At 38.2% G+C, this 13,233-nt stretch overlaps 1 protein-coding gene across 4 annotated transcripts in view; it reads left to right on the forward strand.

Annotated features, from left to right (window-relative positions):
• ST6GALNAC3 (ST6 N-acetylgalactosaminide alpha-2,6-sialyltransferase 3) overlaps window positions 1-13,233 on the forward strand; it is a 528,670-nt gene that overhangs the window by 329,100 nt on the left and 186,337 nt on the right. For all 4 annotated transcript variants that reach the window (XM_082686593.1, XM_082686594.1, XM_082686595.1 and 1 more), the window contains one exon: window positions 3,000-3,409. In XM_082686593.1, the coding sequence (XP_082542719.1) occupies window positions 3,000-3,409 (410 nt within the window). The remainder of the gene's footprint in view (window positions 1-2,999; window positions 3,410-13,233) is intronic.

Consider the following 13,233-nt stretch of genomic DNA (forward strand, 5'->3'; position numbering starts at 1 on the left):
TCATCAAAGCAATTATACAAAGGAAAAAAAACAGATAATACCCAAATGTCCAACAGTAGGCAATAGGTACATTATGGTATGTCCACATAAGAGAATATTGTATCAGCATTAAAAATATCTCTAAGGAGGGATGCCTGGGTGTCTCAGTTGGTTAAGCCTCCCATTCTTGGTTTTAGCTTGGGTCATGATCTCATGGGTCCTAAGATTGAGCCTCGCCTTGGTGCTCCGCTCTCAGTGGGAGTTTTCTTGAAGATTTTCTCCCTCTGTCCCTAGCCCCCAAAACAAATAAACCTTTAAAAAAATACATCTCTAGTGACTATTTACTGGCATGGGAGAGTTTAATGATGGGATATTAGTGGAAAAACCATGGTTGCCAAATTTTATAAATACTATTTTTCAACCTAATATATCTAAGAGGAGGAAAGTAACATGAAAGATTGTAGCAGTTGTCAAGTGGTGGAAATATGGAGAGTTTTTATTCTTTTTTTTTTTTCTCCAAGTTTCTACAGTGAGCCCATATTACTTCAATAATCAGGGGGAAACATGTTTTAAAGGAGTTTGAGTAGTTCTATTATAACATTAGCTGCAGGGAGTCTGTGTTCAAAGCATCTCTAATCTCACAGGTCTAGAAATGAGCTCATTCTCCTCAGCTGATCCTGCTCCTCCTAAAGCCTTTGCCTGCTCATTTAAAGCCAAGTCTAGTCTTCTAGTTGTTTAGGCTAAAAACTGAAGTTATCCTTGATTCTTCCCTGTCTCTCAGATTCCACATTTCCTCTTACTGGTCAACCCAATAGGCTTTATCTTCAGAATATGTTCAGCGTGTGGCCAGCATCTTGCTACTTCTTCTGCTACCCTACCTAGTCCAGGGCACTATCATCTCTTGCCATGATTGTGACAGTAGTCTATTCTCCGAGTTTCTACCCTTTTCCTCTTTGTCGTTTTTAACACTGCAGCTAGTGCTTTTAAAATATAATGCAGATCAGCCCCTCCCCTATTCAGAGCCTTCCAAAGGCTCCTGAGTAAAAGTGCCTACGTGGTGTCTCCCTGGTCATCTCTCTGATCCCAGTACCCTCTGACCCTCCTGAATGCCCTGCCAGGCCACATTGCTCTCCTTGTGTTCCTCTCCTGCCATGGGGTGTTTGTGGTGGCTTTGGTTTCACTTTGCAGGAATGCTCCCCACTCTTACCCTCGCATGCACACACACACACAAATCCCCATAGCCAGCCCTCTTATTTTCTTCATTTTTCCTCAAATACCATTGGCTACCCAACCCCAGCAGACGTTTTCTGACCATTCCACTAACACACACACATGCATCCTAACCCCCTTCTTTACTTTAATTTCCTCTATTTAGCACCTGTCTTCACCTAACATATACTATCCGGATTTATTAATTGCCTCTCTCCTCCCAGTGGAGGAGAAGTTGTATGTAAGCTCTCTGAGGTCAGGGGGTTTGGTTAAAATTTTCACAGCTGAATCATCCCCAACCTCTAGAACATGGCATATCATAGTTGCTCAATAACTACTTTGGATTCCTCCCATTGATAGGAAAGACATCTTCTGACAGTTGTGTGGTAATTTACTGATGACTTTTCTGAGGTGCTTGCTCTCTCAATTTACCTACCTAGACTGAACCTGTTTGTGTGTTGATAGGTTTCTTCTGGATTGTGTTTCTCTTTCATCTAAATCAACAATTCTCAATGAATTTGGAAAAGTCCCTTTCTTCCCTAATACTGAGTTCAGTGTTCAGCCTCCTAATAAATTAGTCTGATTCAGTTGTTCTCACTGCCTAATTTAACCACTATACTGGGTCCTATAGTCATCTCAGGACTTCTCGGGAGTGGATTAAAATGAAAAAGACAGACCCTAACAGAGTTTACTGTACAGTGCACAGACATAATTAAACAATAAAATACAACGTAACTAATAAAATAAGGGCACTATTCAGTGTGAGAAGAACTGGACCAATAGGCACAATAAAAACACAGAATCAAATGTTAGATACAAAATGTGGAATCTCATAATAGGAAGATGAGAAAGACGTATATCAACAGAGTGCATTGCTCCTTTAACACTGTTTTAAAAGATAGACTGACTTTTCCTCACGTAGGAGGAAAGTGGCAAAAGGAATTTATTTGGTTTGCCTGGGAGGAAGGAATTAGGGAATGATGGAAAGAGCAATGGGTTTAGAGCTAGATGATCTAGATTTGAATCTGCCACTACAACTTGAATCTATCATCTGCAAGTTCTGGAAGCTGGTGCTTTACCCTCTATGAGTCTCTGTTAACCTCATTGGTTTAAAACAAGGAGGGTGGTGCTTAGACCAGCAATAGAGATTATTATCTCTGTACAACCCTTCCCCAAGTTTTTAAAAGAAGCCTTTCATTATGCATCTAAAATAAATAAGAACACAAAGGCCAGTTAACATGGTGATACAGGGAAATTTTTAAGGGTTTTTAATAAAATGTTTGCCCACCTGAGACTTGTCTTCAATAGTTGTTGGTTCTGAACATCTTTTTCAGAACCTCGTCATTTGCTGAATTTTTCATGTTTTTATCAACTGCTACGTAACTCTTCATACATACAAGTAAAATACAGAATTGAGTCCTAGATATATTTCCTTTGCATTTCTTTTTTTTTTTTTAGCCTCTGTCTTTATTAAAGAGATTAAATCTTCTCCTATTGCCTTATTTCATTTGAAATTATGGTTTTGAAATGAAAAGTCATTATTTAGCATGGAAAACAAATGACTATTTTTCTATTTAATTTTAAACAGACACAAGGGGATAGAAATTAAAATTATTTCTTAGATGTCTGTATTCACTTTTTAAATGGAAGCATGTCCCTACCTTGATAACCTGTGGTAGCTGCTATAGGATTGGTCCGAATATTTCAGAAAATCCCACACTCGGGGACTATGTAATAAGAGGAACTTATTTGGATGGCTGGAACTTACTAATTTACATGTCTCTCCCCTGTCTCATTTCTCTGTTTTTCAGCCTTTGCAACTGGACTGTGACCTTTGCGCCATAGTGTCAAACTCAGGTCAGATGGTTGGCCAGAAGGTGGGGAACGAGATAGATCAGTCATCCTGCATTTGGAGAATGAACAACGCCCCCACCAAGGGCTATGAAGAAGATGTGGGCCGCATGACAATGATTCGGGTTGTGTCCCATACCAGCGTTCCTCTTTTGCTAAAAAACCCTGATTATTTTTTCAAGGAAGCAAATGCTACTATTTATGTTATTTGGGGCCCTTTCCGCAATATGAGGAAAGACGGCAATGGCATCGTTTACAACATGCTGAAAAAGACTGTTGACGTCTACCCGAATGCCCAAATTTACGTGACCACTGAGAAGCGCATGAGTTACTGCGATGGCATTTTTAAGAAGGAGACTGGGAAAGACCGGTGAGTCCTCTGAGAGGTAGCCTCATTGTCTTTTATGCTAGCCCCTTGCGGGGTTCTTTTGCCAGCTATCAAATGAACAGAGTTATTTTTCAAATCGATTGTTATATGTTTTTTGACTATTACGATTACTTGATGAGCCAGCAACTAGGCCGCGTTTATTCCACCTACACTACCTTCTGTTCTCTCCATTTTGATTGGCTGGAGGATCCAAAAAATACTGGATGCTTCCCCAAGATATCTTTAGATTTGTTCTTATTTAGCTCAATTTGCTATCGGTTAAATTGGATGTTAGCCGAAAGGAAGTATACACATTTCTGTTTCAAAACAGTAATGTTAAGGAACTTTAGGACCTAAACTCCTTTGGAAGTTGTGATAAAAATTTACCTGAGACAACAAAACACAGCAGGCTATTTATTCTCTAATAAGGTTGCGTCGCTTCTTGCATGCAAATAGACCGTATGATCGTGAGCTCCATACCTGATATCTAGCAGATATGTTGGTACGTTCAGCAGAATACCATATTGAAATGAGGCATTACTGGAAGTCATTAACAGTGGTTTCTTGAAGAGAAATGAGGTATAAATTCCATTCACTCAATTATCCCACAAACCAGTTTGCATTTTTCATTACATCTGTTTTGTTTTTTTTTTCCTGTAGTCTTCTGTAAACCACCTTCCCATTTCCTTTTCTTGAGGCCTGCTCACCTTATTTCTTATTTTTCTCCTACTCCTTACATCTCCTGCTTTCTTTCTCTGCTCCCTCTAACCACCCCCCCCCCATTCTCCCATCTGACTCCACTGGCTACCATTTTTTCTTTCGTTTTAGAAAGATAACCAGTATATGGAAGAGAAGTAGAATTATTAGTTCATATTTCTAGTTCTAATAAATAATTGTTGAAGGAAAATATTGAAGCTAATTGCAAAAGTTTTAAGTTATGTGTGAATTGTACTTATTCATGTCATACCATGGATAAATTGAGCAGTGGCTATAATTCCAATATTAACAATCTGATTTCTATAAGATGTATGTCTTTCACTCTTCTATATTATTGAATCTGAATTTTAACTACGTTAGGGTATGTGCTTGTGGGGGGAAGTTTCTGATATCTCTGGGTATAATTTGTATGCTGTTAATTATTTTAAAATCTTATCTGTCGTGATTCTCCTATTGATAAAGTAGGCTGAACATAGCATTTTCTACTTCTGAGCACCCAAGATGCACAGCTTCTAATATAATGCAAGACAGGAATTGCTGTAATGCTGGTCTTTTCCACTGTTAAGAGTTCACAAGAAGAATCCCAGTGATTAGATTTGAATCGGTGTAGCAGAAGCTGTCCAAAGAGATAGGCACGAGAGATAAAGGAGTGGGTATGTAGCACAATTCTATATAAAGGTTTTGACCATCTCAAGGGGTTTGAAAATTTCTGGTCTCTCATTAGCCCAAAGCAATGCAATTAATTAGATATATTTGGTATTTCATTAGTCATAGTCAGCCTTCAGGGTATCCCCCAGTCATAACTATATGCCCTAGAATCATTTGAGGCATCAGAGAAGAGCTCAGCGTGTTGTATGGTTCTATGTATTTATATCATGTTGGCTTTTGCTGTGAGCTTTCAGGAGACAGTACAGTGTCACAGATGTGTGGATTGTATAGCAAGAATTGGGAGAGAATAGCTTTGGAAGACTCAATTTTCCTACTGGTTGTGATGAGGAAAGCTGTTTGTATAATGGGAAAAATCTTGCTTGATAAAATTAATTTGCAGATACATTCAATTGGTAAGGTTACCAAAATAAAAAGGGGGGTAGGCAAATTGATTTTTTAATGCTTCCTTCTGTTTTCCTCACTGTGTCTATTCATGTCTGGTTGCAACATGGAGTATTGCAACCAAATTGAAAAAGACAAATGTGCTAGTGTTTTAGAAATGAACAGAATGGGTGGTGTTGGTGAAATCTAGTTGGATGACAAAAGGTTGACCAGATGGCCTAATGACCTGTTATCAGCTCTGTGATTTAAATCTGTATCCTAACTTTAGCAATATGAATTTTATTGTTTAAGGACTTCCCATAGTGATCTGTTGTTCTTGGCCAAACTTTATTTAAGAATGTTTCTTAACTTCTTATGAAGGAAAATGTCAAAATTATAAACTAGAGAGACTAATGGTGTAATAAACCTCTGTATATTCACTGCTCAAGTTGTATAATTATTAACTCACGGCCAATATTGTTTCATCTATATCCCTACACTTTCTTTCTCCCCAAGAATTATTTTGAAGCAAGTGCCAGACATCATATTATTTCATTCATTAACATTTCAGCATGTATCTGTAGAAGATAAAGAAATACGATGTCATTGTCCTACATAAAGACCAGCAATATTTCTTTAATAACATTACATAGTTTTTCAAATTTCTCCAGTAATCTTATTAATATTTTTAAAATTTAACTTGAATTAGGATTAGCATTAAGATACATACATTGCTCAAGTCAGGATTAGCCTAAGGTCTGTACATTAAAATTAATTGACATGTCTTCTGTATTTCTCTGAACCTATGTCATTCCCCTGCTGTCTATTATTGAAACAAACAAACAAACAAACAAACAGTCATTTGTCCACTCGAGTATTCTACAATCTGATTTTTGCTACTTGTCCCCCCATGATTTTTTTTTGTTGTTGTTCATTGGTATTTCTATATTGAGCCTTTCTTTATTGGATTCAGGTCATACTGCTTCTTACCGAGATGAATAGGTGGTACTTCTATCAGCAGAAATACTGTCTAGTTTTCTCTTTTTATGTTGGCAGTCATTAATGATCATTGTCTAAATCCAATAATTCATTAGATGTTGCAAAATGGTGATATTTCATCATTTTTTTTCACTTATATTAGTTGAAGCTTTATAAAGAGAAACTTGTCCTCATTAGCCATTTTTTTAAACAGAGATAGAAGATAGTACCAGTCCTTTTTCTTTACCGGTTCTAAGGCATCAGCCCCATAGCATCCTCCAAAAGTGACCAGTAAGTTTATTATTATTAATATTTACATATTAACATATTTAGTCCGTGAGACTTATGTCTCTATGCTCAAAGTGTCCTATTTTGTGCTATTGGACTCTCTTCAAATTGGTTTTGGAGTCCTCCTCTAAGCCTCTAGTAATTTTGGATAGCCCTTTTGATTCCTGGTATTATAGGATGATTCAGGCTCTTCTTGTATGTACTGTGATGCAAACCTGGATCCAGACATTTCTCCAAAGAATTTTGGTCCTTTTAGTATATAAGAGAGCATAATCTTGGGCTCATTGCTACGAAGCTTGTCTTTGTTTCTTGGTATTTTCATTGGACATAACTAACATAGAAACAGTATATGCTGTATGTATTGTTTAAAGATAAAATCATTATGCCTTCAAACTGAAATTCCCAATTCAGATTCAGGGCTACTGGGAGCATTTTGATTTGACCTCATGTATCTTATGTGTGTTTCTCCTTTTGCCATATTGGAAATCACAGGTCCTAGAGACACCAAAGTAATTCCTCATCTATTTTATCCCAAAGCCTACACACAACAATCTTAGAATGCACCACATTATACTGTCAGCATTTTAAGACTGTTTTATGCCAAAGAAGATGTATTAATGGCAAGCATTTGTATGGGTCCATGCTCTCAAAGTGTGTATTGGATTTATCATAATAAAAGTTTTAAATATTTTTCTCCAGGGGCACCTGGGTGGCTCAGTTTGTTAAACGACTGACTCTTCATTTCAGCTCAGGTCGTGATCTCGGGGTCATGAGATCTCCAAGTGGGGCTCTGTGCTCAGTGAGGACTCTGGTTTGGATTCTCTCTCTCCTTCTCCTGATTCTCTTTGCCTCTCCCCCTGCACATGTGGTCTCTTTCAAATAATAAATATATCTTAAAGTAAATATATACATACACACACACACACACACACACACACACATACACACTTTTTTTTTCTCCTAAATAAGAATATGTGTAATGTATATACCATTGACATGAGGGAGTAAGGAAAAATGGATGTCCATTTAACTTGACTTTTGTTGTGAAGCTACTTTGATTTTCCTGAACTTACTGGAAATTTTTAGCAAGTGTTCATTTTCATCATTGGGTTTTTAATAGAGAGGTTATGTCACCATTATGATGTATAATTTATAGAATTAAAAAAATTATGTCCCTAGTAGTTAAAATGAATCATGATAGGAAAATGACTACATGGAGTTTCTCAAAGAAAAAATTGGCTCTCAGCTTGTTCTTCAAACTGTTAAAATCCTTTTAAGAAGTATAAATCCTTTCCCCATTTAAGGTGTGCACATTTTCGTTGTTTCCAGTGCCTTTTATTTTTGTCTTAAGATATTCTTCACTGAGGAAACACAAAGTAGTAGAAGAAATATATGTAGTGTTAAATTTCCTAGAATGAGTTTAGATCAATTCATAAACATATTGGAATGCTTTTTCAAACTAAATGAAATTTAATTGGCTTTCTTATCAGCTACCAACTAAAATTATTTGGCTTGTCAGTTAGAAATAGTGACCTTGTGGGAAAGGCTGAGAGAACAGAAAGAGAAGGCATCTTGTCCTTTCTCTCTTCATCCTCTGGGGCCTAGTTTTCTCCAGAATTCTAGGTTGTTGGGGCGGCAGTCACCTTTATAGTTTCACTTAACCAAATATTTTTTCTGGAAAACAACCTCCAACAAACCAGAAACCTTTGGAATTAAACTCCAAAGAATCTGGACCAAAATAGATCTTTTTTTCCCCCCTTTGAATGATTGGTATGCATAAATAATATGAGCCTGCTGACATTTACACATTTACATTAATACATCTTAAGACTGACATACCCTAGAGGTGATGGAGGGCTGACAGTGGCACGTGGCGCCACACTCAACATCTGAGAAATGTGATTAGGTGCCTGGCCATGTACCAACGCAAAAGGAATGTGAACAGTGCTCCTAGAGAAACAACGGGGACCCAGCGTGAGACATTCTTCTCACCTGTAGGCAGGTGGGCAGTGGCAGCTTGCCTCCCACTTTAGAAATACACTGGTGAATGCAAGCACATTATTTAATTAAGTAATAATTGAGAAAGCTACAGTCCCCATTAAAAACGCAAAGCTAATTTAGGGCTGATAAAGGGCCCTGAGCTGCCCTAAATAGGTCTTAATTAGCTGGCACCAATGTGACTCCGCCTTCAGGGATGGGTGAAATTAATGAAAGTTAGCAGCAAATAGATCAATGTTTCAAGATGTTACTGCCTCAGGTGCAGAGGACGAGAAGGGAGGGAGTTTCTTTTAAGGATCATTTAGGAAATAGGGTGCACAAAAGTCACTTTTGGAAAACACTGTCAACATGGCAGACTGATTCATAAATATCAAGATGGCTGTTTAATATTTGCCAGCACGCTCTATCCATTCCTCCTCCATCTTAAGGAGAGAAAAAGAAATCAGTGAGGCGTCATTTCTCACTGCCTTCTGTTGGAGACAGGTTTGTCATCTGGCATGTTTAAAAAGTACAGCCTGGGTTTTGCTATTTCAGCTTGGCCATTTTCAAAGTTTCTTATGCTGCCATGTGATCGACTTTAAGGATTAAGTTGACTCATATCCCTTCGGTCTGCAAACCCTTCATGGTTTCTAGAGTGGGAAGAACTTTCAAGCCTCCTCGCCCTGAGAATTTGGAGACTCTCTGAGAGTGCCCTGGGTTGGGTTACAAGGCAGGTAAGCTGCCTCAACCAAAGGAGGGCAGCAAGGGGCAAGGGTGAAAACAAAACCAAAATAGAACAAAACACTGCACGAGCCTGAGAGTCAGCCACAAGGCACTGAAATGTGCCTAATTCACCTAAATTAGCACTATTATTTTACCTGGACTCTGAAAACAAACACTAGTTATTTAGAACTCAGAATAAATAGGTGTAACTCCAGGAAATCCTAGACCAACAGGAAATAGGCAAAGTGGAAAAATTCTTGGATGGAAAGGCAGGACACATTATTAAAAACGGTATTTTTCTTCTTCTTCTTCTTCTTTTTTTTTTTTTTCTTTTTGAAGGTGGTCTTTGCAAATACGGCTTCTCAGCATTTTTTCAAGAGCAATGTTGACACACCTCTGTGAAAATGAATTAATGTTCCCATCCCAGCTGATATATTTGGCAGGAACAATAAGTTCACATAGCAGTCATGGGCAGACCCATAGGGCTCCTGAGTCAAAAAGTATAAGGCGGAGGGCTCTGTTTTCATGCTAACAAGCATTGGGAAACAAGGGACTTCATTTTTCCCATTATTCATGGTGGCATCCAATGACCTACATCAGGGCTTCTCTATAGTATGCATGGGCTGGAAATTAAAAATGCAATAAAAAAGAGGGAAGAATCTCTTTTAATAATGGGAAAAGGGAAGAGAGGTTTGTGATTTATCAAGCTATCAGTACCAACCTGCCTTGTGCTTTAAAACGCATACACTGGGTACCCGTACACACATTGAGTGAAAACTGTGATGTACTTGACAAGACAGCTTGGTTGAGGATTAATAGATGAGAAGCAGCTAAGATTCAGTGACCATATTTTTCAAAGGAAGGCTGTACTGACTATTGGTAGTTGTAGAAATCAAGACTTGCAACCAATCTATTTGGGGAAATAAGTTCTTCTGGGCCTTAGGATATGACTTGACAGAACAGTATCGCCAGATTATATAGTAGAGAAAGAAAGTCACGACAGACACTTAACGCTGAACATTCCCTCAATATGAAGGCTTTCGAACACTATAAAGGGTGTGAAACTCAAAGACAAATAGGCCTGAAATGAGAAGCCTCTTAGAATATATCTACACTTCTAAACTTTATAAAGGCTTTAAAGATTTTTTAACTTCTTCCCTTGTTGGTTTGTGTGTTTATTTAAAGTCAGGGATGTGTCTCTTAAACTGGTTTACTTCCTCCTATAGTTTGGATTTCTGCTCTCCTTTGATTTTTAATCTCAACCATCTCTGTCTCTCTTCAAGCTGAGGGTAAAATCAAGAAAATTATGAATGGTTTTACACTCGTCCATAAAAAACTTATGAACCACAAGAGTCTCCTTCCTTTTTTTTCAATTTTTACCTGCCTTGACTCTTAAGACAAAGTTGGTTGTTTTGAGACTTTTCATACTATATGGTATCCATCTGGATTACTAGATTTTTAATTGCTTAAACAGTAATTTCAAAGTAAAAATCCTGTCTGAGATATTGTAGGGGCTTTACAAGTGTCTGCTGAATTGAGTTTTTTGCTCCTCTCTAAAAACAAAAATACGAGAGTTCTTATCAGGTGTGGTATTATTGACCTTCTAAATGGGCTTCCCTCCTTGGCTCCTTTTCTCACTAAAGAATGGGTTCTCTAGATCAATACAATACTTTTCTCTTTTTAACACAGTACTTTTTGAACTTTCATGTGCATATAGTCACCTGCTGATGCAGGTGATTTAGAGTGGAGCCTGAGAATTTTCATTTTGAACAAGGTTCCAGGCCACATCAGTGCTTTTAATCTGCAAATGATACTGCGAATTGTGCTATTTTAGATGGCTTTGATTGAAGGGACAAGACAACATCTCATTTTTCCTTGAGCCAGAGGAATGCATAAGTGAAGAATAGCTGTTTTCCAAATAGCTTGGTTATCTGCTTGTGCTTGAATCCCAGTTTTGTGACTGCTTTGTTTCTGACCGATTAAGCATGGGGCCCATCTTCAGTTGCATCTTAAATCTTAAGAATTCAATAAGATTTGGGATGCTTGGGTGACTGAATTGGTAGAGTGTTTGCCTTCAGCTCAGGTCATGATCCCAGGATCCTGGGGTACAGTCCCAGGAATTATAGTCCCAAGAATTATTTATCTGACCTCCCTGTGTTTATTTGTCCTTCTCTCATTGACAACGCACTTCTTAAGGACAGGGATGATGCCCATCTCCATTTTATTTTCCAACTTACCATAGTGGTGGTTTGCCACCAGAATACCAAATGTGTTGTTTTCACTCCACTTCTTTCAGCTAAATGGCCCACGGATATTTCAGGTTTCCTTGAAATGACCTCAGCAATAAGTCATTTTCTTTTGTCATCACCACTACCCCTGGTCCAGGTTAGGCCTCTCACATGGTGACTACTAACACAGCCTTGACTCTCTGGCTTTGCAGAGACTGTTCCTCTGCCTAAATCGTACTTTCTCCCCATCACCATGCACACAAGTACATCCTTTATGAGCAAATCAGATGTCACCTCTTCCATGAAGCCTTTTATAATATCTCTTATTAGAACTCCTATTTCCTCCTCTGAGAATCGGTGGCATTTGGACTTTTTTTTTAAATGGAAATCCTCACTCTCTACCATGAATTTTTGCCATTGATGTCTGATCTCTTCAGGTAATCCATAAACTCTTTGAAGGAATGTCAGTTCTTATGTATTTGTTTCCCTAGTAGACATTTGATGGATGAATAAATAAAGAGAAGAGCAAATGAGCAAAAAAAGTAGTACATGATAGTTTTTTATTATAAGTTTACAAGTCCCTTTGCCACTTGTTGAAATACTTGTGAATTTCCAAACACTTTTCTTCATTATATAGAGGTCACTGTGATACCAACAAGGCAAGTTCTGAGATTGTGTTTTGATAGAAAAGTTTCCACAGTTCTATTCAGACAGACCACCCCTTGCTCTACTTTACCCAGAGGTTGGCAAATCTATTACCTTCTCTAGGGACCTTGTGACTGGGCGCTGGGTTTTTAATAAGTCACTGACAGAGCCATTCCTCAAATACAGGTTTCCATTTTAGTTTCACGTCCACAGCAAAGCAGGTTCTGAAACTTCACTCTCAATTCTGTTAGCTGTCAGTTGCCTAGTGAAAAAACAGTTGCTAGCACCCAAACCCCAGGTTATACTCTCAGGCTCTTGGAAGCAAATACAACAACCATCCCAGAAAGCAGAGAACAAAAGACCCAAGTAAAGGAGAACTGATCGGTACCCAATTTTATCTTCCAATAATCTCCCACAGAACGTTTTCTTCTTTGATAACAAAGAAAGTGAATTGTCTTAGTGAAAATTCTTTCTAAAAATTTCATGATGAACATAAAAGAAAAGAAAAGATGTAGCAGTATCTTCCAACCCACTGCATAAATGGTTAGTGAATTTGTACGTGGATTTAGAGGAGAATTAGTGAAAGTGTTTTGACATAATTCAGAGCTTGTCACTGTCCCACTCAAAACCCGGTGTAGCCTCCTGCTTTTACACAAGTTTTTACAGTGATTTACAATTACTTTCAGGATGGTCTGGCCCCTTGTTGCCTCACTGACCTTCATTGATTAAACTTCCTTCATGCTCACCTCTCTGGTCCCGCAGACTTCCTAGCTGCACCTCAGACATCGTAGGCATCCTCCCTCCTTCAGCCTCTACTTCTGCTGGACCGCCCTTTCTCCCCACTTACTGCATGATTCACTTCATCATCTCCTTCAAGCCTTGGCTCACTTGTCACCTACTCAGTAAGTCTAACATAATGTCACTTAGGATTGAAATCCCACTTCCCATAAACAGCATTCTCACTTATCCTTACCTTATTCTGCCTTTCTTTTTTCCCCCGTAGCAGTATTTTACCTCTAACGTTCTATATAATATGGTTTTTTTTTAATTGTTTATGGTTTGTCTGACTCCCCCACTAGGATAAAAGTTTCTTAAGCCAGAGATCATGATCTGTTTCTGTCACTCATAAATCCCAACCACCTAGAATTGTGTGTGGCTTAGAATATACATTGAATATTTGCTGAATGAATGACCAAGAGAATGGAAAAACAGTTAAATAAATAAAGGATTGAGGCAAACCTG

The sequence above is a fragment of the Mustela nivalis genome (assembly GCF_964662115.1).
Source record: "Mustela nivalis genome assembly, chromosome: 10".
NCBI lineage: Eukaryota > Metazoa > Chordata > Mammalia > Carnivora > Mustelidae > Mustela > Mustela nivalis.